Genomic DNA, 22724 nt, shown 5'->3' on the forward strand with positions numbered 1-22724 from the left:
TCTTCCTGCCTGTTGTGGTGCTGCGGATCCCTCCCTCTCTGCACTGCTGTCCTTACTCTGCATGGCAACTTCCCAGGTTGGATCACTTACCTCATCGTCCACCACCTCCTCTTCTACTTCCACACTCTAGTTCTTCTGACTTGTTGATTTAACATCACTGTTGATTGACAGCCAGCTCTCCACTGTGTTAGGCTGAGCCAGATGTCAATCAACAGCGATGCTCAGGATTTGACGCAGGTAAAATCTGCGTCTGAGGTCACCTGAGGTTTTTTATTCATTTTTTACATGCTTTTTGATGCATTTTTTCCGCATGTGTTTTTGATGCGCTTTTTGATTGCATGCTTATTTTTTGCCAATTGAAATAAAGCTAATTGAAAGTTGGCTTCTGGGAAGGTAAAAAAAGTGATTTCCTGTTTGCAGATATATTGGCACATGTTCCCACGGTCAGTAAACACTGCGGCATTGTACATCTGCAGCGTCCAACCCGCAGCATCCAGCTGTTACAGCATAGTGGATGGGATTTCAAGATCTCCTGCAACAAAATTAAAATAAAACAACACAAATACTCCCTGTCCGACGTAGTCCAATTACCGAGTGTCCCACTACGAGTCCAGCTCTGCAACATCTGGATGCCTTTGGCTGAACAGTTGCAATATGCCCCCATCCAGCCTGATATCCAGACACAGCAGAGCTTGTAGATGACCACAGGAGATAACTCGGTCTCCGGCGGTCACCTGCACTGCAGTTCTCAAGATCAGCTGACCAAGAGAACTTTGCTGGTGACTGGAAATAACCCTGGTGGTCACGTGCACGGCAGTTCTCGCGGTCAGCTGATCTCATCGCGAGAGCTGCAGTGTACGTGAACTTCCGGCTGAAACAAGGTAGGACATAATTTAAATTAGTACACATGCGTAGTAAGCTGCGTTTCCGCACTTATTATTATTATTATTATTTATTGTTATAGTGCCATTTATTCCATGGTGCTTTACATGTAAGGAGGGGTATACATAATAAAAACAAGTACAATAATCTTAAACAATACAAGTCATAACTGGTACAGGAGGAGTGAGGACCCTGCCCGCGAAGGCTCACAATCTACAAGGGATGGGTGAGGATACAGTAGGTAGGGTAGAGCTGGCCGTGTAGCGGTTTGGTCGATCGGTGGTTACTGCAGGTTGTAAGCTTGTCGGAAGAGGTGGGTCTTCAGGTTCTTTTTGAAGGTTTCGATGGTAGGCGAGAGTCTGATGTGTTGTGGTAGAGGGTTCCAGAGTAGGGGTGATACGCGAGAGAAATCTTGTATACAATTGTGGGAAGAGGAGATAAGAGGGGAGTAGAGTAGGAGATCTTGTGAGGATCGGAGGTTGCGTGTAGGTAAGTACCGGGAGACGAGGTCACAGATGTATGGAGGAGACAGGTTGTGGATGGCTTTGTACGTCATGGTTAGGGTTTTGTAGTGGAGTCTCTGGGCAATGGGGAGCCAGTGAAGGGATTGACAGAGGGGAGAGGCCGGGGAATAGCGGGGGGACAGGTGGATTAGTCGGGCAGCAAGGTTTAGAATAGATTGGAGGGGTGCGAGAGTGTTAGAGGGGAGGCCACAGAGCAGGAGGTTGCAGTAGTCAAGGCGAGAGATGATGAGGGCATGGACTAGGGTTTTTGCAGATTCATTTACTACGCATGTGACTATAAATATGATGCGGTTTTACCACATCTAGTCTTAGTCTATGGGAAATTTATGCTGCGGACACTGAGCGTCTCCGCAATATAAATAGACATGCTGCAGTTTAGAAGAACGAAAGACATGCCGCATGTCTGTTTGCACAGGGAGCCGTGGGCATCTTTTCTTTTAATGCATAGTGGAGATGGGATTTGTTGAAATACCCTCCACTATGCTGTAACATCTGTACGCAGCGTCAAACCCGCAGCGTTTACTGACCGTGGAAACATACCCTAAGTCACAGATAACTACTTTAATGATTGATTTGCTAAAGAATCAAGAGGTAAGATCTATCTAAGGCCGGTTTCACACGTCCAGATAATTCCAGTACCGGAAAAAATTGGTACCAGAATTATCCGTGTCCGTGTGCCCCTACGTTTCTGTGGCACATTAGTGTGGCACACGTGCGGCACACGTGTGCCGCCCGTGTGCCCACTGGGTACCACACGCACCGTACTGGGTACCACACGTACCAGCATCTGGTGCTGAAGCCGCGATTCATATCTTCCCTGCAGCAGTGTTTGCTGCAGAGAAGATATGAATAATACTGTTTAAAATAAAGATCTATGTGCCCCCCGCCCTCCCACCCCCTGTGCGCCCCCCACTGTTCTGAAAATACACACCAAGCTCCCTCGTTGGCTGTCGCTGCTTCCTGTTCTGGCCGCATCTTCTCCTGTATGCGGTCACGTGGGGCCGCCGATTACAGTAAAGAATATGCGGCTCCACCCTTATGGGAGGTGGAGCCGCATATTCATTACTGTAAATGAGCGGCCCCACGTTACCGCATACAGGAGAAGATGCGGCCAGAACAGGAAGCAGCGACAGCCAACGAGGGAGCTTGGTGAGTATTTTCAGAACAGCAGGGGGCACATAGATCTTTATTTTAAACACTATTATTCATATCTTCTCTGCAGCAAATGCTGCTGCAGGGAAGATATGAATCGCGGCTTCAGCACCAGTGGGGGGGGACAGCGCTTAATGTAGCGTTGTCTCCTGCACGGCACACGGACTGCACACGGACAACATTGACTTTAATGGGTCCATGTAATACGTGCGCTCCCACGAACACTGACATGTCTCCGTGTTTGGCACACAGAGACACGGTCCGCAAAAAATCAATGACATCTGCACAGATGCATTGATTTTTATGTGTCTACGTGTGTCAGTGTCTTCGGTACGTGAGGAAACTGTCACCTCACGTACCGGAGACACTGACGTGTGAAACAGGCCTAAAGAGCAGTGTGGTTAGCCATGTTGTCTTGCAGCAATGGAGTCCTGATTTCGATTCAATCAAGGATAAAATTCATGCAGTTTTCTTTGTGTTATACACAGGTACCTAAAACTGCGCATGTTATAATTAATTGCTTACCAGTATCCTGAAATTTGATTATTCGTGACACTTTTTTGTACATTTTTTTTTCTTCATGCAGTGACCTACAATTTTCTAGCCTAAAGCCTGAAGAAGCCAACCTGGTCAATGAAGTCTGGCCATTTGGTGGGAATCCACTCAGTGAACGTTATATTACTCGGTGCATCCAGAATTTTCCCAGTGTTTGCACGAGAAGATTGGGTGTTGGGAAGCCTGTTTCTTGGATAACGAGTGACCAATCTGCAGAAATGCGTACGGGGTATACCGAAGAAAAATACAGGAATCAAGGATTGTTTCGTACAATGATAATACAATTGGCACATAAATTAAATTCTAAGGGATGTCCGCTCTACTGCAGCGTGGCCCCAGACAATAAGAGCAGTCAAGCAGCTACTCTTGGCGCAGGATTTCCGATGGCTGGTAGATGGCGACGGTGGAATTTTGAACCCTCATGACTTTTTCTCTGTTTATTACTCATGTTAAATACTGTGAGAACATGAACACACATGGAGATGATTAAATGTGTCTTATAATACTTTATTATGCACTCTGTTCTATTTAATGGCCCACTTGCGTTTCAATCGGACGAATGCAATCAGATTAAAAATTGTATTGCATTCATACCAATATAATCCTTTGGTTCTGTTCTCAATTGCGTTTTTTTTTCTGCTACGATCGGATTGCGATCGGACAGGAAAAAAATCACAGCAGTCCGTGATTGCATGCTTAATTTGGATCGCATGCATCCATACAAGTCTATGGGTGCATGTGAAACATCGCACTGAACTCGAATATCATCCGATTGCAGTGCGATTCACGCCGACGCTGGCAGCAGAGAAGATGGAGAAATTAATTTCTCTGTCTCCTCTGCAGCTGTGCTCTGATTTTATCATGCTAGAGGATCGGAGCAGACAGCAATGACAGGCAGCTTCCGCTCGCAGCAGAGCAGGAGCCGAGTGCATTAGCATCTCGCATTAATAATAATAATAATCTTTATTTTTATACAGCGCTAACATATTCTGCAGCGCTTTACAGTTTGCACATATTATCATCACTGTACCCGATGGGGCTCACAATCTAAATTCCCAATCAGTATGTTTTTGGAATGTGGGAGGATACCAACGCAAACACGGGGAGAACATACAAACTCCTTGCAGATGTTGTCCTTGGTGGGACTTGAACCCAGGACTCCAGCACTAACCACTGAGCCACCGTGCTGCCCTTGGATGTGATTTGCTAGTGGGACCCCGGTTTTACTAGAGTCACATGTGTCTAAGAGTACTATCCATCCTGGTCCCGCTCTTGCCACCATACCCTAACATATTTTGCTTTTCTCTGCCGTTGCTTTACCTTTTCCTGCACAAACAGTTTTGTGGCAGTTAAGGGTACTTTCACACTGGCATTTTTTTTAATATGTCGCAATGCGTCGTTTAGGGGAAAAAACGCATCCTGCAAAGTTGTTTGCAGGATGCGTTTTTGCCCTATAGCGTAACATTACCGACGCATTGTGACGTATTGACACACGTCGCAACCGTCGTGCGATGGTTGCGCCGTGTTGTGGCGGACCGCCGGGAGCAAAAAACGTTAAATGTAACGTTTTTTGCTCCAGACGGACCGCTTTTTCCGACCGCGCATGTGCGGCTGGAACTCCGCCCCCACCTCCCCGCACCTCACAATGGGGCAGCGGATGCGCCGGAAAATGCATCCGCTGCACCTGTTGTGCGGCGCTAACAACACTAGCGTCGGAATTCCGACGGTAGTGTGAAAGTAGCCTAACTAAGGCTGCTTTCACACATCAGTTTTTTGCCGTCAGGCACAATCTGGCGAATTTTGAAAAAAATGGATCCAACAAAAGTTGCCACCGGATCTGTTTTTTCTCATAAACTTTTGTTAGCGTTGGATGGATTCACGTTTCATCCATTTTTTTGGCGGATCCATCAAAAATGTGTTTTCCCGGCGGCTGGAGAAAACGGACATAGTAAAGTTTTTTGTGTCTGTCGATAAAATGACAGTGATGGATCCAGCGCTATCTGGCTTTTGCTAGAATGGAAGCCTATGGCCCGGATCCATCATATGATGGAATCCGGCAACGGATTCCGTTTTTTTAAACTGAGCATGCTCCGATTTTTGCATTTTCCATTCTGGGGTCTAGCTCTCTCTCTCCTCTCTCCTCTCTCTCCTCCCCGGATCATCAACTACAAACAAGTACCCGGATCAGCTAGTCGGATTCCTCAAAAAAACGGATCCCTTGCATCAGTTTTTCACAATTTGCGAAGGCTCCATTTTTTCAGAATTCGCCGGATTGAGCCTGACGGCAAAAACCTAATGTGTGAAAGCAGCCTCATAGAGAAACTGACAGGTGATACTTGCTGCAGTCAGGGCTTTCATCAGGGCATTACTGACTGGCATATGGGGCCCGGTGGGCGGAGGGGGCCTGCATTGGGCCCTATCTCATCTGCCCATTGGGTCCTGGCCCCAGCGGCAGGCTTCGGACAGTACACTGAACCTGCGTCTGAGGCTGGCAGCTGAAGTCAGCGCGGACTCGCTGGCGAATGACAATGACGTCGTTTTTTGTTTTTTTTTACTGAATGCGGCAAGCCCGGGGCATGATAAAGACAGGAGGGCAGGATGGGAGACACAGGGGCTTGATGGAGACACAGGGGCAGGAATGTGAGACGGGGCAGGAATGAAAACCCAGGGAGCAGGAATGTGAGACACGGGGGCAGGAATGTGAGACACGGGGCAGGAATGTGAGACATGGGGTAGAATGTGAGACACGGGCAGAATGTGAGACACGAGGCAGAATGTGAGACACGGGGGCAGAATGTGAGACCCAGGGGGCTGAATGTGAGGCGGGGCAGGATATTAGACACAGGGGGGCAGGCTGAGAGACACGGGGCAGGACGGAGACAATTGGGGCAGGAATATAGGGCAGGATGGAGACAGATAGGGCAGGAATATTGGGCAAGATGGAGACAGATGGGCAGGATGGAGAGAGATGGGGCAGGAATATGGGGCAGGATGGAGACAGATGGGGCAGGATGGAGACAGATGGGGCAGGATGGAGACAGATGGGGCAGGATGGAGACAGATGGGGCAGGATGGAGACAGATGGGGCAGGATGGAGACAGATGGAGACAGATGAGGCGGCTGGATCATGGGACAGATGGGTCAGGATTAGGGTTGAGCGAAACGGGTCGGTCATTTTCATAAGTCACCGACTTTTGGCAAAGTCGGGTTTCATGAAACTCGACCCGATCCCTGTGTGGGGTCGGCCATGCGGTACGCGACTTTCGCACCAAAGTCGCGTTTCAATGACGCGAAAAGCGCCATTTCTCAGCCAATGAAGGTGGACGCAGAGTGTGGGCAGCGTGATGACATAGGTCTCAGTCCCTACCATCTTAGAGAAGGGCATTACAGTGATTGGCTTGCTTTCTGTGGCGTCACAGGGGCTATAAAGGGGCGTGCATGCCGACCGCCATCTTACTGCTGCTGATCTGAGCATAGGGAAAGGTTGCTGCCGCTTCGTCAGAAGCAGGGATAGCGTTAGGCAGGGTACATTAACACCCAAACTGCTTGTGCTGTAGCGATTTCCACTGTCCAACACCACCTTTTGTTTGCATGGACAGTGGAGGCTACATTTTTTTTGCCTCAGCGCTGTAGCTCATTGGGCTGCCCTAGAAGGCTCCCTGATAGCTGCATTGCTGTTTGTACACCGCTGTGCAAACCAACTGCTTTTTTCAAAGCACAAATCCTGTTGCTCCTTCCTTTCTGCACAGCTATCTTGTTTGTTTGTCCACACTTTTGACTTTTTTGTACAGAAGTCCACTCCTTGTTATTGCTGCCTGCCATACTTTGCTGAGATTACTGCAGGGAGATATATACTCTATATATACTCTAATACAGTGGCCCAGATGTATTCAGTAGTCTCCCTGAAGAAAAAAAAAATGGTGCAGATTAAAATTGGCAAATCTGCATCAGTGGCAGTCCTGTGTGTGGCATCTGTGTCTCATTTTCTGGCACAGAAAACATACAGTCTAACAGTGGGCCTGATTTCTTGCCAATTCTCCCATAAATAAAAAAAAATAGTGGGAGATTAAGATTGGCAATTTTGCCTTAGTGCCAAGTGCCAGTGCTGTGTGTGGCATCTGTCTCTAATTTTGTGCCACATTAAACCTAGTGTGTAATACTGGACCAGATTTCTTTTAAATTCTCCCTGAAAAAAAAAACAGTGGGAGATTAAGATTGGCATTTCTGCTTCAGTGCCAGTCCTGTGTGTGCCACCTGTCTCAAATTTTGTGCCACATTAAACCTAGTGTGTAATACTGGGCCAGATTTATTTTCAATTCTCCCTGAAAAAAAGAAAAAAATAGTGGGAGATTAAGATTGGCATTTCTGCTTCAGTGCCACTCCTGTGTGTGCCACCTGTCTCAAATTGTGTGCCACATTAAACCTAGTGTGTAATACTGGGCCAGATTTCTTTTAAATTCTCCCTGAAAAAAAAAATTGTGGGAGATTAAGATTGGCATTTCTGCTTCAGTGCCAGTCCTGTGTGTGCCACCTGTCTCAAATTGTGTGCCACATTAAACCTTGTGTGTAATACTGGGCCAGATTTCTTTTCAATTCTCCCTGAAAAAAAATAGTGGGAGATTAAGATTGGCATTTCTGCTTCAGTGCCACTCCTGTGTGCGCCACCTGTCTCAAATTCTGTGCCACATTAAACCTAGTGTGTAATACAGGGCCAGATTTCTTTTTAATTCTCCCTGAAAAAAATAGTGGGAGATTAAGATTGGCATTTCTGCTTCAGTGCCACTCCTGTGTGTGCCACCTGTCTCAAATTGTGTGCCACATTAAACCTAGTGTGTAATACAGGGCCAGATTTCTTTTAAATTCTCCCTGAAAAAAAAATTGTGGAAGATTAAGATTGGCATTTCTGCTTCAGTGCCAGTCCTGTGTGTGCCACCTGTCTCAAATTGTGTGCCACATTAAACCTTGTGTGTAATACTGGGCCAGATTTCTTTTCAATTCTCCATGAAAAAAAAATTGTGGGAGATTAAGATTGGCATTTCTGCTTCAGTGCCAGTCCTGTGTGCGCCACCTGTCTCAAATTGTGTGCCACATTAAACCTAGTGTGTAATACAGGGCCAGATTTCTTTTCAATTCTCCCTGAAAAAAATAGTGGGAGATTAAGATTGGCATTTCTGCTTCAGTGCCACTCCTGTGTGTGCCACCTGTCTCAAATTGTGTGCCACATTAAACCTAGTGTGTAATACAGGGCCAGATTTCTTTTAAATTCTCCATAAAAAAAAATTGTGGGAGATTAAGATTGGCATTTCTGCTTCAGTGCCACTCCTGTGTGTGCCACCTGTCTCAAATTGTGTGCCACATTAAACCTTGTGTGTAATACTGGGCCAGATTTCTTTTCAATTCTCCATGAAAAAAAAAATTGTGGGAAATTAAGATTGGCATTTCTGCTTCAGTGCCACTCCTGTGTGTGCCACCTGTCTCAAATTTTGTGCCACATTAAACCTAGTGTGTAATACTGGGCCAGATTTCTTTTAAATTCTCCCTGAAAAAAAATAGTGGGAGATTAAGATTGGCATTTCTGCTTCAGTGCCAGTCCTGTGTGTGCCACCTGTCTCAAATTGTGTGCCACATTAAACCTAGTGTGTAATACAGGGCCAGATTTCTTTTCAATTCTCCCTGAAAAAAATAGTGGGAGATTAAGATTGGCATTTCTGCTTCAGTGCCACTCCTGTGTGTGCCACCTGTCTCAAATTGTGTGCCACATTAAACCTAGTGTGTAATACAGGGCCAGATTTCTTTTAAATTCTCCATGAAAAAAAAATTGTGGGAGATTAAGATTGGCATTTCTGCTTCAGTGCCACTCCTGTGTGTGCCACCTGTCTCAAATTGTGTGCCACATTAAACCTTGTGTGTAATACTGGGCCAGATTTCTTTTCAATTCTCCATGAAAAAAAAAATTGTGGGAAATTAAGATTGGCATTTCTGCTTCAGTGCCACTCCTGTGTGTGCCACCTGTCTCAAATTGTGTGCCACATTAAACCTAGTGTGTAATACAGGGCCAGATTTCTTTTCAATTCTCCCTGAAAAAAATAGTGGGAGATTAAGATTGGCATTTCTGCTTCAGTGCCACTCCTGTGTGTGCCACCTGTCTCAAATTGTGTGCCACATTAAACCTAGTGTGTAATACAGGGCCAGATTTCTTTTAAATTCTCCATGAAAAAAAAATTGTGGGAGATTAAGATTGGCATTTCTGCTTCAGTGCCACTCCTGTGTGTGCCACCTGTCTCAAATTGTGTGCCACATTAAACCTTGTGTGTAATACTGGGCCAGATTTCTTTTCAATTCTCCATGAAAAAAAAAATTGTGGGAAATTAAGATTGGCATTTCTGCTTCAGTGCCACTCCTGTGTGTGCCACCTGTCTCAAATTTTGTGCCACATTAAACCTAGTGTGTAATACTGGGCCAGATTTCTTTTAAATTCTCCCTGAAAAAAAATAGTGGGAGATTAAGATTGGCATTTCTGCTTCAGTGCCAGTCCTGTGTGTGCCACCTGTCTCAAATTGTGTGCCACATTAAACCTAGTGTGTAATACTGGGCCAGATTTCTTTTCAATTCTCCCTGAAAAAAAAAGTGGGAGATTAAGATTGGCATTTCTGCTTCAGTGCCAGTCCTGTGTGTGCCATCTGTCTCAAATTTTGTGCCACATTAAACCTAGTGTGTAATACTAGGCCAGATTTATTTTAAATTCTCCCTGAAAAAAAAAATTGTGGGAGATTAAGATTGGCATTTCTGCTTCAGTGCCACTCCTGTGTGTGCCACCTGTCTCAAATTTTGTGCCACATTAAACCTAGTGTGTAATACTGGGCCAGATTTCTTTTAAATTCTCCCTGAAAAAAATAGTGGGAGATTAAGATTGGCATTTCTGCTTCAGTGCCACTCCTGTGTGTGCCACCTGTCTCAAATTGTGTGCCACATTAAACCTAGTGTGTAATACTGGGCCAGATTTCTTTTCAATTCTCCCTGAAAAAAAAAGTGGGAGATTAAGATTGGCATTTCTGCTTCAGTGCCAGTACTGTGTGTGCCACCTGTCTCAAATTTTGTGCCATATTAAACCTAGTGTGTAATACTGGGCCAGATTTATTTTAAATTCTCCCTGAAAAAAAAAATTGTGGGAGATTAAGATTGGCATTTCTGCTTCGGTGCCAGTCCTGTGTGTGCCACCTGTCTCAAATTTTGTGCCACATTAAACCTAGTGTGTAATACTGGGCCAGATTTCTTTTAAATTCTCCCTGAAAAAAAAATAGTGGGAGATTAAGATTGGCATTTCTGCTTCAGTGCCAGTCCTGTGTGTGCCACCTGTCTCAAATTGTGTGCCACATTAAACCTAGTGTGTAATACTGGGCCAGATTTTTTTTAAATTCTCCATGAAAAAAAAATAGTGGGAGATTAAGATTGGCATTTCTGCTTCAGTGCCAGTCCTGTGTGCGCCACCTGTCTCAAATTGTGTGCCACATTAAACCTAGTGTGTAATACAGGGCCAGATTTCTTTTCAATTCTCCCTGAAAAAAATAGTGGGAGATTAAGATTGGCATTTCTGCTTCAGTGCCACTCCTGTGTGTGCCACCTGTCTCAAATTGTGTGCCACATTAAACCTAGTGTGTAATACAGGGCCAGATTTCTTTTAAATTCTCCATGAAAAAAAAATTGTGGGAGATTAAGATTGGCATTTCTGCTTCAGTGCCACTCCTGTGTGTGCCACCTGTCTCAAATTGTGTGCCACATTAAACCTTGTGTGTAATACTGGGCCAGATTTCTTTTCAATTCTCCATGAAAAAAAAAATTGTGGGAAATTAAGATTGGCATTTCTGCTTCAGTGCCACTCCTGTGTGTGCCACCTGTCTCAAATTTTGTGCCACATTAAACCTAGTGTGTAATACTGGGCCAGATTTCTTTTAAATTCCCCCTGAAAAAAAATAGTGGGAGATTAAGATTGGCATTTCTGCTTCAGTGCCAGTCCTGTGTGTGCCACCTGTCTCAAATTGTGTGCCACATTAAACCTAGTGTGTAATACTGGGCCAGATTTCTTTTCAATTCTCCCTGAAAAAAAAAGTGGGAGATTAAGATTGGCATTTCTGCTTCAGTGCCAGTCCTGTGTGTGCCATCTGTCTCAAATTTTGTGCCACATTAAACCTAGTGTGTAATACTAGGCCAGATTTATTTTAAATTCTCCCTGAAAAAAAAAATTGTGGGAGATTAAGATTGGCATTTCTGCTTCAGTGCCACTCCTGTGTGTGCCACCTGTCTCAAATTTTGTGCCACATTAAACCTAGTGTGTAATACTGGGCCAGATTTCTTTTAAATTCTCCCTGAAAAAAATAGTGGGAGATTAAGATTGGCATTTCTGCTTCAGTGCCACTCCTGTGTGTGCCACCTGTCTCAAATTGTGTGCCACATTAAACCTAGTGTGTAATACTGGGCCAGATTTCTTTTCAATTCTCCCTGAAAAAAAAAGTGGGAGATTAAGATTGGCATTTCTGCTTCAGTGCCAGTACTGTGTGTGCCACCTGTCTCAAATTTTGTGCCATATTAAACCTAGTGTGTAATACTGGGCCAGATTTATTTTAAATTCTCCCTGAAAAAAAAAATTGTGGGAGATTAAGATTGGCATTTCTGCTTCGGTGCCAGTCCTGTGTGTGCCACCTGTCTCAAATTTTGTGCCACATTAAACCTAGTGTGTAATACTGGGCCAGATTTCTTTTAAATTCTCCCTGAAAAAAAAATAGTGGGAGATTAAGATTGGCATTTCTGCTTCAGTGCCAGTCCTGTGTGTGCCACCTGTCTCAAATTGTGTGCCACATTAAACCTAGTGTGTAATACTGGGCCAGATTTTTTTAAAATTCTCCATGAAAAAAAAATAGTGGGAGATTAAGATTGGCATTTCTGCTTCAGTGCCAGTCCTGTGTGTGCCACCTGTCTCAAATTGTGTGCCACATTAAACCTTGTGTGTAATACTGGGCCAGATTTCTTTTCAATTCTCCATGAAAAAAAAATTGTGGGAGATTAAGATTGGCATTTCTGCTTCAGTGCCACTCCTGTGTGTGCCACCTGTCTCAAATTGTGTGCCACATTAAACCTAGTGTGTAATACTGGGCCAGATTTCTTTTAAATTCTCCCTGAAAAAAAAATTGTGGGAGATTAAGATTGGCATTTCTGCTTCGGTGCCAGTCCTGTGTGTGCCACCTGTCTCAAATTTTGTGCCACATTAAACCTAGTGTGTAATACTGGGCCAGATTTCTTTTCAATTCTCCCTGAAAAAAAAAATAGTGGGGCATTAAGATTGGCATTTCTGCTTCAGTGCCACCCCTGTTTGTGCCACCTGTCTCAAATTGTGTCCCACACTAAACCTAGTGTGTAATACTGGGCCAGTTTTTTTTGTTAATTATCCCAGAAAAAATAAAATAGTGGGAGATTAAGATTGGCAATTCTGCATCATTGCCAGTGCTGTGTGTGGCATCTGTCTCTAATTTTGTGCCACAGAACATATACTGTATAAGAGTGGGCCACATTTCTTCAATATTCTCCCAGAAAAAATAAAAAGGGGGAGATTTTTATTGGTAGTGTCTGCATCAGCGTCAGTCCTGTTAGTGGCATATCTGTCTGCCACTGAAGCTGTGTACTGTTATACATTGGGCCTGATTTTCCCTGCAGTCTCACCCACCTTTAAAGGGATATATAAATCCAACAGAAGTTTGAATTCACCTTGTAACTGGTTTTACAGTAACAAATACCGTTAGTTTGGTTACGTTTTTCAAACAATGAGGAAGTCTGGTGGAAGAGGTCGTGGCCGTGGGCGGTCATTGCCAGCTGGTAATGATGGTAGTGGTGGTGGAGCATCAGGTGGTCGTGGGAAAAGCAATATAGCACCTAAGTCTCGAGTTGTTGAGCCTGGTTCGTCGTCTGGCTACTCGAACGCTCCCTTTTCTGGGAGTAAGAAAACCGCTTTTAAAGCCGGAGCAGCAAGAACAAGTTTTGGCTTTCCTTGCTGACTCAGCCTCTAGCTCTTTCGCCTCCTCTTCTGAAACTGCTACATGTAAAAGCAGCGCGTCGTTAGTGGATTTTCACGGTCAGGGACAAGTCGCTTCCTTGTCTTCTTCACCAAGAACAACAGAGAAGGATGCGTCAGGCGACACAACGGGTTACTCCATGGAGCTCTTTACACATACCGTTCCTGGGTTAGAAAGTGAAACAGTTAACAGGCCATGCCCATTACAAGTTGAATCGGACATGGAGTGCACAGATGCACAGCCACAGCCAGATTACTATGCTGTTCCTCAGAGCATTGCCCTCGCAGTGTACTGATCCAGAATCAGACCCTGATGAGACTATGGTGCCCCGTTATACCACAGGCTTACACGGTGACACAGACGAAGTTGCACACGAGATAGAAGAGGAGGTCATAGATGACCCAGTTGTTGACCCCGATTGGCAGCCATTGGGGGAACAGGGTGCAGGCAGCAGTAGCTCTGAAGCGGAGGAGGAGGAGCCGCAGCAGGCATCAACATCGCAACAGGTTCCATCAGCCGGGCCCGTATCTGACCAAAAACGCGTGGCAAAACCAAAACCAGTTGTAGGACAGCGTGGCCATCCGGTTAAAGAAGCTCAGACTGCAATGCCTGAAAAGGTATCCAATAGTAGAAAGAGTGCAGTCTGGCATTTTTTTAAACAACATCCAAATGATCAGCGCAAAGTCATCTGTCAAAAATGTTCAACTACCTTAAGCAGAGGTCAGAATCTTAAAAGTCTAAATACAAGTTGCATGCGTAGACATTTAACCACCATGCATTTGCAAGCCTGGACTAACTACCAAACGTCCCTTAAGGTTGTAGCACCCTCGGCCAATGAAGCTAGTCAGCAACGCTACATCCCTTCCCTCACTGTAAGCGCACCATTTCCTGCACCACCTGCAGTCAGGGAATCACCAGGTTCGTAGTAGGAAACACTGCATGTAGGGCACCAGCAAGAATACCATCTCCAACCCTCTCTCAGTCTGCCATGTCCACCGGCACCCCCGCTAGTTCCACGATCTGCAGCTCTCCAGTCCAGCTAACCCTACATGAGGCTCTCGTTAGGAAAAGGAAGTACTCATCTTCGCATCCGCGTACACAGGGTTTGAACGCCCACATTGCTAGACTAATCTCATGATGATGCCCTACCGGTTAGTTGAAAGCAAAGCTTTCAAAGCCCTGATGGACTACGCTGTACCACGCTACGAGCTACCCAGTTGACACTTCTTTTCTAGAAAAGCCATCCCAGCCCTCCACCAGCATGTAAAAGACCGCATCATCCATGCACTCAGGCAATCTGTGAGTACAAAGGTGCACCTGACAACAGATGCATGGACCAGTAGGCATGGCCAGGGACGTTACGTGTCCATCATGGCACACTGGGTTAATGTGGTGGATGCAGGGTCCACAGGGGACAGCAATATTGGGACAGTTCTGCCTAGCCCACGGTCTAGGAAACAGTTGGCTGTAGGCGTTCGCCCCCCTCCTCCTCCTCCTCGTCCTCCTGCAGAAGTGAGAGCTCGTCCAAAGACCGCAGTCGCACAACCACTCCATCCGCAGCTGCCACTGTTGCACACGAGGTATCCCATTATGGGACAGCTAGTGGCAAGCGTCAGCAGGCTGTATTGGCAATGAAGTGTTTGGGCGACAACAGACACACCACGGAAGTTTTGTCCGAGTTCTTGCAGCAAGAAACTTAGTCATGGCTGTGCACTGTACATCTTGAGGCAGGCAAGGTAGTGAGTGATAACGGAAGGAATTTTATGGCTGCCATAGCCCTTTCCCAACTGAAACACATTCCTTGCCTGGCTCACACCTTAAACCTGGTGGTGCAGTGCTTCTTGAAAAGTTATCCGGGGTTACCCGACCTGCTCCTCAAAGTGCGCAGACTTTGCTCGCATATCCGCCGTTCGCCCGTACACTCCAGCCGTATGCAGAACCATCAGCGGTCTTTGAACCTTCCCCAGCATCGCCTAATCATCGACGTTGCAACAAGGTGGAACTCCACACTGCACATGCTTCAGAGACTGTGCGAGCAGAGGCGTGCTGTTATGTATTTGTGGGAGGATACACATACACGGGCAGGCAGTTGGATGGCAGACATGGAGTTGTCAGGTGTGCAGTGGTCGAAGGTACAAGACCTGTGTCAAGTCCTTCAGTGTTTTGAGGAATGCACACGGCTGGTTAGTGCAGACAACGCCATAATAAGCATGAGCATCCCCCTAATGCGTCTGCTGATGCAAGGTTTGACGCACATAAAGGAGCAGGCGTTTGCAGCCGAGGAAGGGGAAAGCCTTGATGACAGTCAGCCATTGTCTGGTCAGGGCAGTCTACAGGACGAGATAGCGGGCGAAGAGGAGGAGGACGAGGAGGATGATGGGGATGAGTATTTTTTGAATGAGGAAGCTTCTCCAGGGCCAATAGAAACTGGTGGCATTGCAAGGCCGGGTTCAGGTTTTTTGAGGGAGACAAGTGACGTAGATTTGCCTGAAACTGCCCCTCAACCCAGCACAACCGCAGATTTGACAACTGGAACTTTGGCCCAAATGTGGATTATGCCTTACGTATCCTCAAAAGGGACCCACGCATTATTAAAATGATGACCGATGACGATTACTGGTTGGCCTGCCTCCTTGATCCTCGCCATAAAGGCAAATTGCAAAATATCATGCCACATGAGAACCTCGAACAAATATTAGCAACCAAACAAGCAAGTCTTGTAGACCGTTTGATTCAGGCATTTCCAGCACACAGCGCCGGTGATGGTTCTCACACGAGGTGCAGGGGGCAACAGGGCAGAGGTGTTAGAGGTGCACAAATCAGAAGTAGCGTTGGACAGAGGAGTTTTCTGACCAGGTTGTGGAGTGATTTCGCAATGACCGCAGACAGGACAGGTACTGCAGCATCAATTCAAAGTGACAGGAGACAACATTTGTCCAGTATGGTTACTAACTATTTTTCATCCCTTATCGATGTTCTCCCTCAACCGTCATTCCCATTTGATTACTGGGCATCCAAAATAGACACCTGGCCTGAATTGGCAGAATATGTATTGCAGGAGCTTGCTTTCCCAGAAGCTAGTGTACTATCAGAAAGAGTATTCAGTACTGCTGGTTCAATATTGACCGAAAAAAGGACTCGTCTGGCTACCCAAAATGTTGATGATCTAACCTTCATTAAAATGAACCACTCATGGATTTCGAATTATTTTGCCCCACCTTTCCCGGCTGACACCTAGCTTTCCTATAAAAAGGTCTTGCTTGACTGGTCTTACTGACTGTTCCAATCTCTTAATTTGCAGCAGCTGTTTGTCCAGCATACGACATGTTTACACCTCCCTAAATGGGCAAACTCCCCCCACGGGGCTGTGGTCTCGCCACTTGCTGCAAGCACCCGTGAGAGTGCCGTTTGTCTGAAGAGGTGGGTGTGCCCGCTTTTGGTCGACGGCAATGCCACTGGGTCCCTCATAGTACAATAAAGTGTCTCTGGCAGGGGTGGCGCGCACCCAACGTCATACACACCGTTGTAACATGAGGGGCAATGGGCCGGTACCGCCGGCCACAAGAGAGTTTCCCTCTCCCCAGCTCAAACAGTGCTCTACCACTTGCAAAATTATCTCTCACAGCTCCACCAATGTTTAGTCTATGCGCTGACATCCTTCAATGCCTGGCACTGACAATTCCAATTTGTTGACATGTATGATGCTAGTTAAAATAGTCAGGTTCAGTGTCCTATATTGACACCAGTAAATACTTAGCGCCAAATTACTATGTCTGAAACTCAGCAGAGGAGCCCACCCCTGTACCTAAGTATGCCACCCTTTTGTTTTTGGGTTTTGTTGTTTTGCGAGACATTAACATCTATTTATTTTTTGGGAGTACTAACTGTGTCAGACACTCCTTCCAATTGTCCTCCGCTGACCACACCAATGCTGCCTGTGTAACCCTGCAAGATAATTCGAACTGCATTGAGCCTAATTTTTTTTATTTTAGGCCTAGTAAGTCTGTCTGCGGTCCCTCCTTCCAATTGTCCTCCGCTGACCACACCAATGCTGCTTGTGTACCTCTACCACATAATCGAAGCTGCATTGAGCCTAATTTATTTAGTTTTGGCCTACTAAGTCTGTCTGCGGTCCCTCCTTCAAATTGTCCTCTGCTGACCACACCAATGCTGCCTGTGTACCCCTGCAAGATAATTCAAACTGCATTGAGCCTAATTTTTTTTATTTTAGGCCTACTAAGTCTGTCTGCGGTCCATCCTTCCATTTGTCCTCCGCTGAGCACACCAATGCCGACCGTGTACCCATGTAACTTTTTTTCAACCTGCTGTGAGCCAACTTTGTGGTGTAAGGCCTACTAGCAGTGTCTGTCTGCGCCACTTAATACAGCTGTTGTCCTCTAAAAAAAAAAAAAAAGGCTGGTTTTCAGCCTGTCAGAATTATAAAACTGCATTGGGGCCACAAGTTTCATTGTGGTCTACAAACTGATTCTTCCGCTCCAAGGTGTTCTCTATGTTGCCTCTCCCTCGCTTCTATCTTGAAGCTCTTGCTAAGTAGTAGTTGAAACAACACTGCATTAGGCCTACAAGTTGGGTCTTGGTTGTAGAGACGGTGTCTGCCGCTCCAAGGTGTTCTCCAGGTTGCCTCTCCCTAGCTTCTATCTTGAAGCTCTCGTTAAGTAGTTGTTGAAACAACACTGCATTAGGCCTACAAGTTGGGTCTGGGTTGTAGAGACGGTGTCTGCCGCTCCAAGGTGTTCTCCAGGTTGCCTCTCCCTAGCTTCTATCTTGAAGCTCTTGTTAAATAGTTGTTGAAACAACACTGCATAAGGCCTACAAGTTGGGTCTGGGTTGTAGAGACGGTGTCTGCCGCTCCAAGGTGTTCTCCAGGTTGCCTCTCCCTAGCTTCTATCTTGAAGCTCTTGTTAAATAGTTGTTAAATGGAACAACTGCATTTGGCCTACTAGTTGGGTTGGGGCCTACTAACGGTGTATGCCGCTCCGTGCTGTTCTCCTGGTTTCCTGTCCTGAAATTCCATTTTCAGGCTCTCGTTAAGTAGTTGTTGAAACAACACTGCATTAGGCCTACAAGTTGGGTCTGGGTTGTAGAGACGGTGTCTGCCGCTCCAAGGTATTCTCCAGGTTGCCTCTCCCTAGCTTCTATCTTGAAGCTCTCGTTAAGTAGTTGTTGAAACAACACTACATAAGGCCTACAAGTTGGGTCTGGGTTGTAGAGACGGTGTCTGCCGCTCCAAGGTGTTCTCCAGGTTGCCTCTCCCTAGCTTCTATCTTGAAGCTCTTGTTAAGTAGTTGTTGAAACAACACTGCATTAGGCCTACAAGTTGGGTCTGGTTGTAGAGACGGTGTCTGCCGCTCCAAGGTGTTCTCCAGGTTGCCTCTCCCTAGCTTCTATCTTGAAGCTCTCGTTAAGTAGTTGTTGAAACAACACTGCATTAGGCCTACAAGTTGGGTCTTGGTCGTAGAGACGGTGTCTGCCGCTCCAAGGTGTTCTCCAGGTTGCCTCTCCCTAGCTTCTATCTTGAAGCTCTCGTTAAGTAGTTGTTGAAACAACACTGCATTAGGCCTAAAAGTTGGGTCTTGGTTGTAGAGACGGTGTCTGCCGCTCCAAGGTGTTCTCCAGGTTGCCTCTCCCTAGCTTCTATCTTGAAGCTCTTGTTAAGTAGTTGTTGAAACAACACTGCATAAGGCCTACAAGTTGGGTCTGGGTTGTAGAGACGGTGTCTGCCGCTCCAAGGTGTTCTCCAGGTTGCCTCTCCCTAGCTTCTATCTTGAAGCTCTCGTTAACTAGTTGTTGAAACAACACTGCATTAGGTCTACAAGTTGGGTCTGGGTTGTAGAGACGGTGTCTGCCGCTCCAAGGTGTTCTCCAGGTTGCCTCTCCCTAGCTTCTATCTTGAAGCTCTCGTTAAGTAGTTGTTGAAACAACACTGCATTAGGCCTACAAGTTGGGTCTGGGTTGTAGAGACGGTGTCTGCCGCTCCAAGGTGTTCTCCAGGTTGCCTCTCCCTAGCTTCTATCTTGAAGCTCTCGTTAAGTAGTTGTTGAAACAACACTGCATTAGGCCTACAAGTTGGGTCTTGGTTGTAGAGACGGTGTCTGCCGCTCCAAGGTGTTCTCCAGGTTGCCTCTCCCTAGCTTCTATCTTGAAGCTCTCGTTAAGTAGTTGTTGAAACAACACTGCATTAGGCCTACAAGTTGGGTCTGGGTTCTACAAACGGTGTCTTCCGCTCCAAGGTGTTCTCCAGGTTGCCTTTCCCTAGCTTCTATCTTCAGGCTCTCGTTAAATTGTTTTTAATATAACACTGCATTTCGCCTACGTGTTTTGTTGGCCCTACCAACGGTGTCTGCCGCTCCTTGATGTTCTCCTACACTGAACAAACCAGTGCCGCCTGTTTACTTCGGTTACCAATTTTGAACTGCATTTAGCCTACTTACTGATTTGGGCCTACTCACTGTGTCAGCCTCTCATTACAGTTGTACTCCACTGAACAAAGCAATGCCCCCTGGTTAGTCCTGTTACCAATTTTGAACTGCATTTAGCCCACTTTATTATTTGGGCCTATATCTGTGTTTCCCCCTCATCCTGCCCATTGCCCAGCCAGTGATAGATGAGTCTGCTGGTACATTGACCCAGAACGCTACATTCCCCGTGCACGCTACACAGCCAGAATGTGACCCTGCTAAAAGTGAGGTTCCCCTTCCCGCATACCAAACCACCTTACACGGGGACAAAGAGGAAGGTGCAGATGAAAGTGCAGGTTCCTTCATCAGGTGAGGGGGGGAATACTCGTTGGCGACGTCACTGGCACAGGGCCCCTCATAGTATGCAAAAGTGTCGCTGCCGGTGGGAGGTGCCCCCGCTGTGCAAACACACCGCCGTACTTTGAGGGGCCCTGTGCCAGTGCCAATGCCAATGAGTGGGCCCGCTCTGCTTGCTCAGGATCACAGCACTTGCAAAGTTTAAATACTTACCTCTCCCTGCTCCACTGCCGTGACTTGGTCCAGATTTCCTGGGCCCACTAAATACTTGAACCAGCCCTACCTTCCACAACTTTAGCCAAATTACCCCCAATTTCCAATGCCTTACTATTATTATAAGGTAAATTAAGATTGACAAGCTTCAGTAACAAGAATGGATGTTTTTGCCATTAAAATGGGCACTGTAGGTGTTTTCCTGGCCTCCACTCACTGCCGACTATGCTCCCCCATTGACTTGCATTGGGTTTCGTGTTTCGGTCGATTTCACTCGACTCGACTTTTGAGATAGTCGGGTTTCGCGAAACCCGACTCGACCCTAAAAAACTAAAAGTCGCTCAACCCTAGTCAGGATCATGGGACAGATGGATCAGGATCATGGGACAGATGGGGCAGGATTGGGAGATCATATGGCTGAAGCCAGGAATTAGATACACAGGGCCAGGATGGGGGATGTTATTACCATAGGGGCTAATTAAGGGACATTATTACTGCAGTGATGTATTTAATTTTTTGAGGATACTGTTTTAAACGGGGGGCGTTCCTGTTACTGTGCAGAGCGACACTGTCGCCTTTTTTCTTCATCTGGTGTAGTGTAGAAGTTGGGGAAATATTAAGAAATGTGTTCTGCAAGAGGAGCTCTAGATAACTGTGTTATTTCCTGCAGAGACAAGTCCTGGCTGGAAGACGTGATGGCGGTCTGTGCTGGATGAACATGGAAAGCGAGGTTGAAGGACTTCATCTAGAGATGTCACTGGTGAGTCAGTGTGTTACCTGTACACGGACACTGCATACTAAGTACAGATCTCCTGTGTATAATGGCACATATGGTGATATTAGCCTAGAGGACCAGTTATTGTAGACCCCAGGAGGGTGTATGGGGTTCCTGGGATCCTAGTGAAATGCTGACCATAATGAGTAGAATGACAGACCCTGGAATATTTCCCATATCATTTGTTACAGAGGAAAATTAAGAAATAGTAATGCTTTCAGCTGTTGCTGGTGAGATATAGAGGAACAGATTAGCCTCCAAGACAACTATCCTTCATGATATCCAACAGGATTCTACTGAATCAGGAGAAAATTATTATCCTCCCTCCTTATGTACCTGTATGCCTTGTTTTTTGCTCATGTTTAATGTACTTGTCTATATTTGCCCCCTATTCACATGTAAATAAATGGTGCTATTTAAATGTATAATAATAATAATATTAGTATTGTGTTTTTTTATTAATGATCAGTATTGCAGTATTAAGTCACTATGTGGTGGTAATATGTGGTCTGGTCATGGTGTGGTGGTATTTGTTCCTTGTATGTGCTATTATTCGGTTACTGTGGTGGTAATATGTGGTCTGGTCATTGTGTGGTGGCATTTTTTCCCTGTATGTGGTAATATTGACCACCATGTGGTGGTAATATGTGATTTGGACATGATGTAGTGGTATTTGTCCCTTGTATGTGAAATTATTGGTCATTTTAAAAATTGAAAAATAAATAAAAATATACCTAAATTGTATTGCATATTTTAATACATTTTTAATAGGTTACAGTAGCGTAGGGCCCGGCCAAAAGAGTCTGTCGTGTCGTGGTGGCAGATTAGAAAAATCTTTTGGCCAAAACAAAAGCTGCTGTTATATGTGTGATCTGGTGATGGGAACTGTTAATTGGTGAGAAGTGGAGTTTTTCCAAGAGAGAGCGGTGGGACTGTGGACAGTTCCAGGGGTGGAGGTGGAGCTGGGGTGGAGCCTGGGCGGAGTCTCAAGGGGTCCCCGAAAATTTTGCCAGTATGGGGCCCCGAAATTCCTAGTGGCAGCGGGATCCGAGGGCAGCAAGTATCAGGCACTGACAGTATGATCTCAGTGACCTGAGTGAGGCAGAGCACATTTTGTGGGAATGTATCCATAAGTATGTATGTCACATAGCCACCATCCGATACCCCTAAAGAAAGGGATACCCAAGGGGCAATTCCTTCGTATCAGAAGGAACTTCTCCGATCTAGGTACTTTCAGGAGACAATCTAGAGACCTATATGAAAGCTTTAGGAGAAGAGGGTACCCCTGTAATGTTCTGGATGGACCGTGTAAGAGGAGGTGAATTTGACAAAACAATCCTTAAAAGGGAGGCAGAGTGGATATTTCGATTACAGTACTTCTCCCCGAAAGGCTTGAATGAATGTCTTTCCTATACTTGTTTTATCTAAAGGTCTTAGGATGCCTTTCTTGGTCCTTACCCTATAATAATGATTTGTTGCTGGGATAGTGCTGCTGAACTCCATATTTATACATGTTTCTACATGTGCCTCTTTGTGGGTTGACATTATGACACCTACAAATTAGTTATATAATTTTATTTTTAATTTCTATTTTTTCCAATGCTCTTTTCTTAGTTTATATGATATATAAAAGCAATTAAGGCTGTATATTTGTTTACAGTATACAGTGGGGCAAAAAAGTATTTAGTCAGTCAGCAATAGTGCAAGTTCCACCACTTAAAAAGATGAGAGGCGTCTGTAATTTACATCATAGGTAGACCTCAACTATGGGAGACAAACTGAGAAA

The 22724-nt window shown here is 45.7% G+C and overlaps 1 protein-coding gene across 4 annotated transcripts in view; it reads left to right on the top strand.

Annotated features, from left to right (window-relative positions):
* LOC138665323 (glycine N-acyltransferase-like) overlaps positions 1-3623 on the top strand; it is a 161300-nt gene extending 157677 nt beyond the window's left edge. For 3 of the 4 annotated variants that reach the window (XM_069752699.1, XM_069752700.1, XM_069752701.1), the window contains one exon: positions 3145-3623. In XM_069752699.1, the coding sequence (XP_069608800.1) occupies positions 3145-3538 (394 nt within the window). In that variant the 3' untranslated portion in view covers positions 3539-3623. The remainder of the gene's footprint in view (positions 1-3144) is intronic. The other variant, XR_011318447.1, reaches the window with a different exon arrangement.
* The last annotated feature ends 19101 nt before the right edge of the window (positions 3624-22724 follow it).

The sequence above is a fragment of the Ranitomeya imitator genome, chromosome 2 (genome assembly GCF_032444005.1).
Source record: "Ranitomeya imitator isolate aRanImi1 chromosome 2, aRanImi1.pri, whole genome shotgun sequence".
In the NCBI taxonomy this organism is placed as follows: domain Eukaryota; kingdom Metazoa; phylum Chordata; class Amphibia; order Anura; family Dendrobatidae; genus Ranitomeya; species Ranitomeya imitator.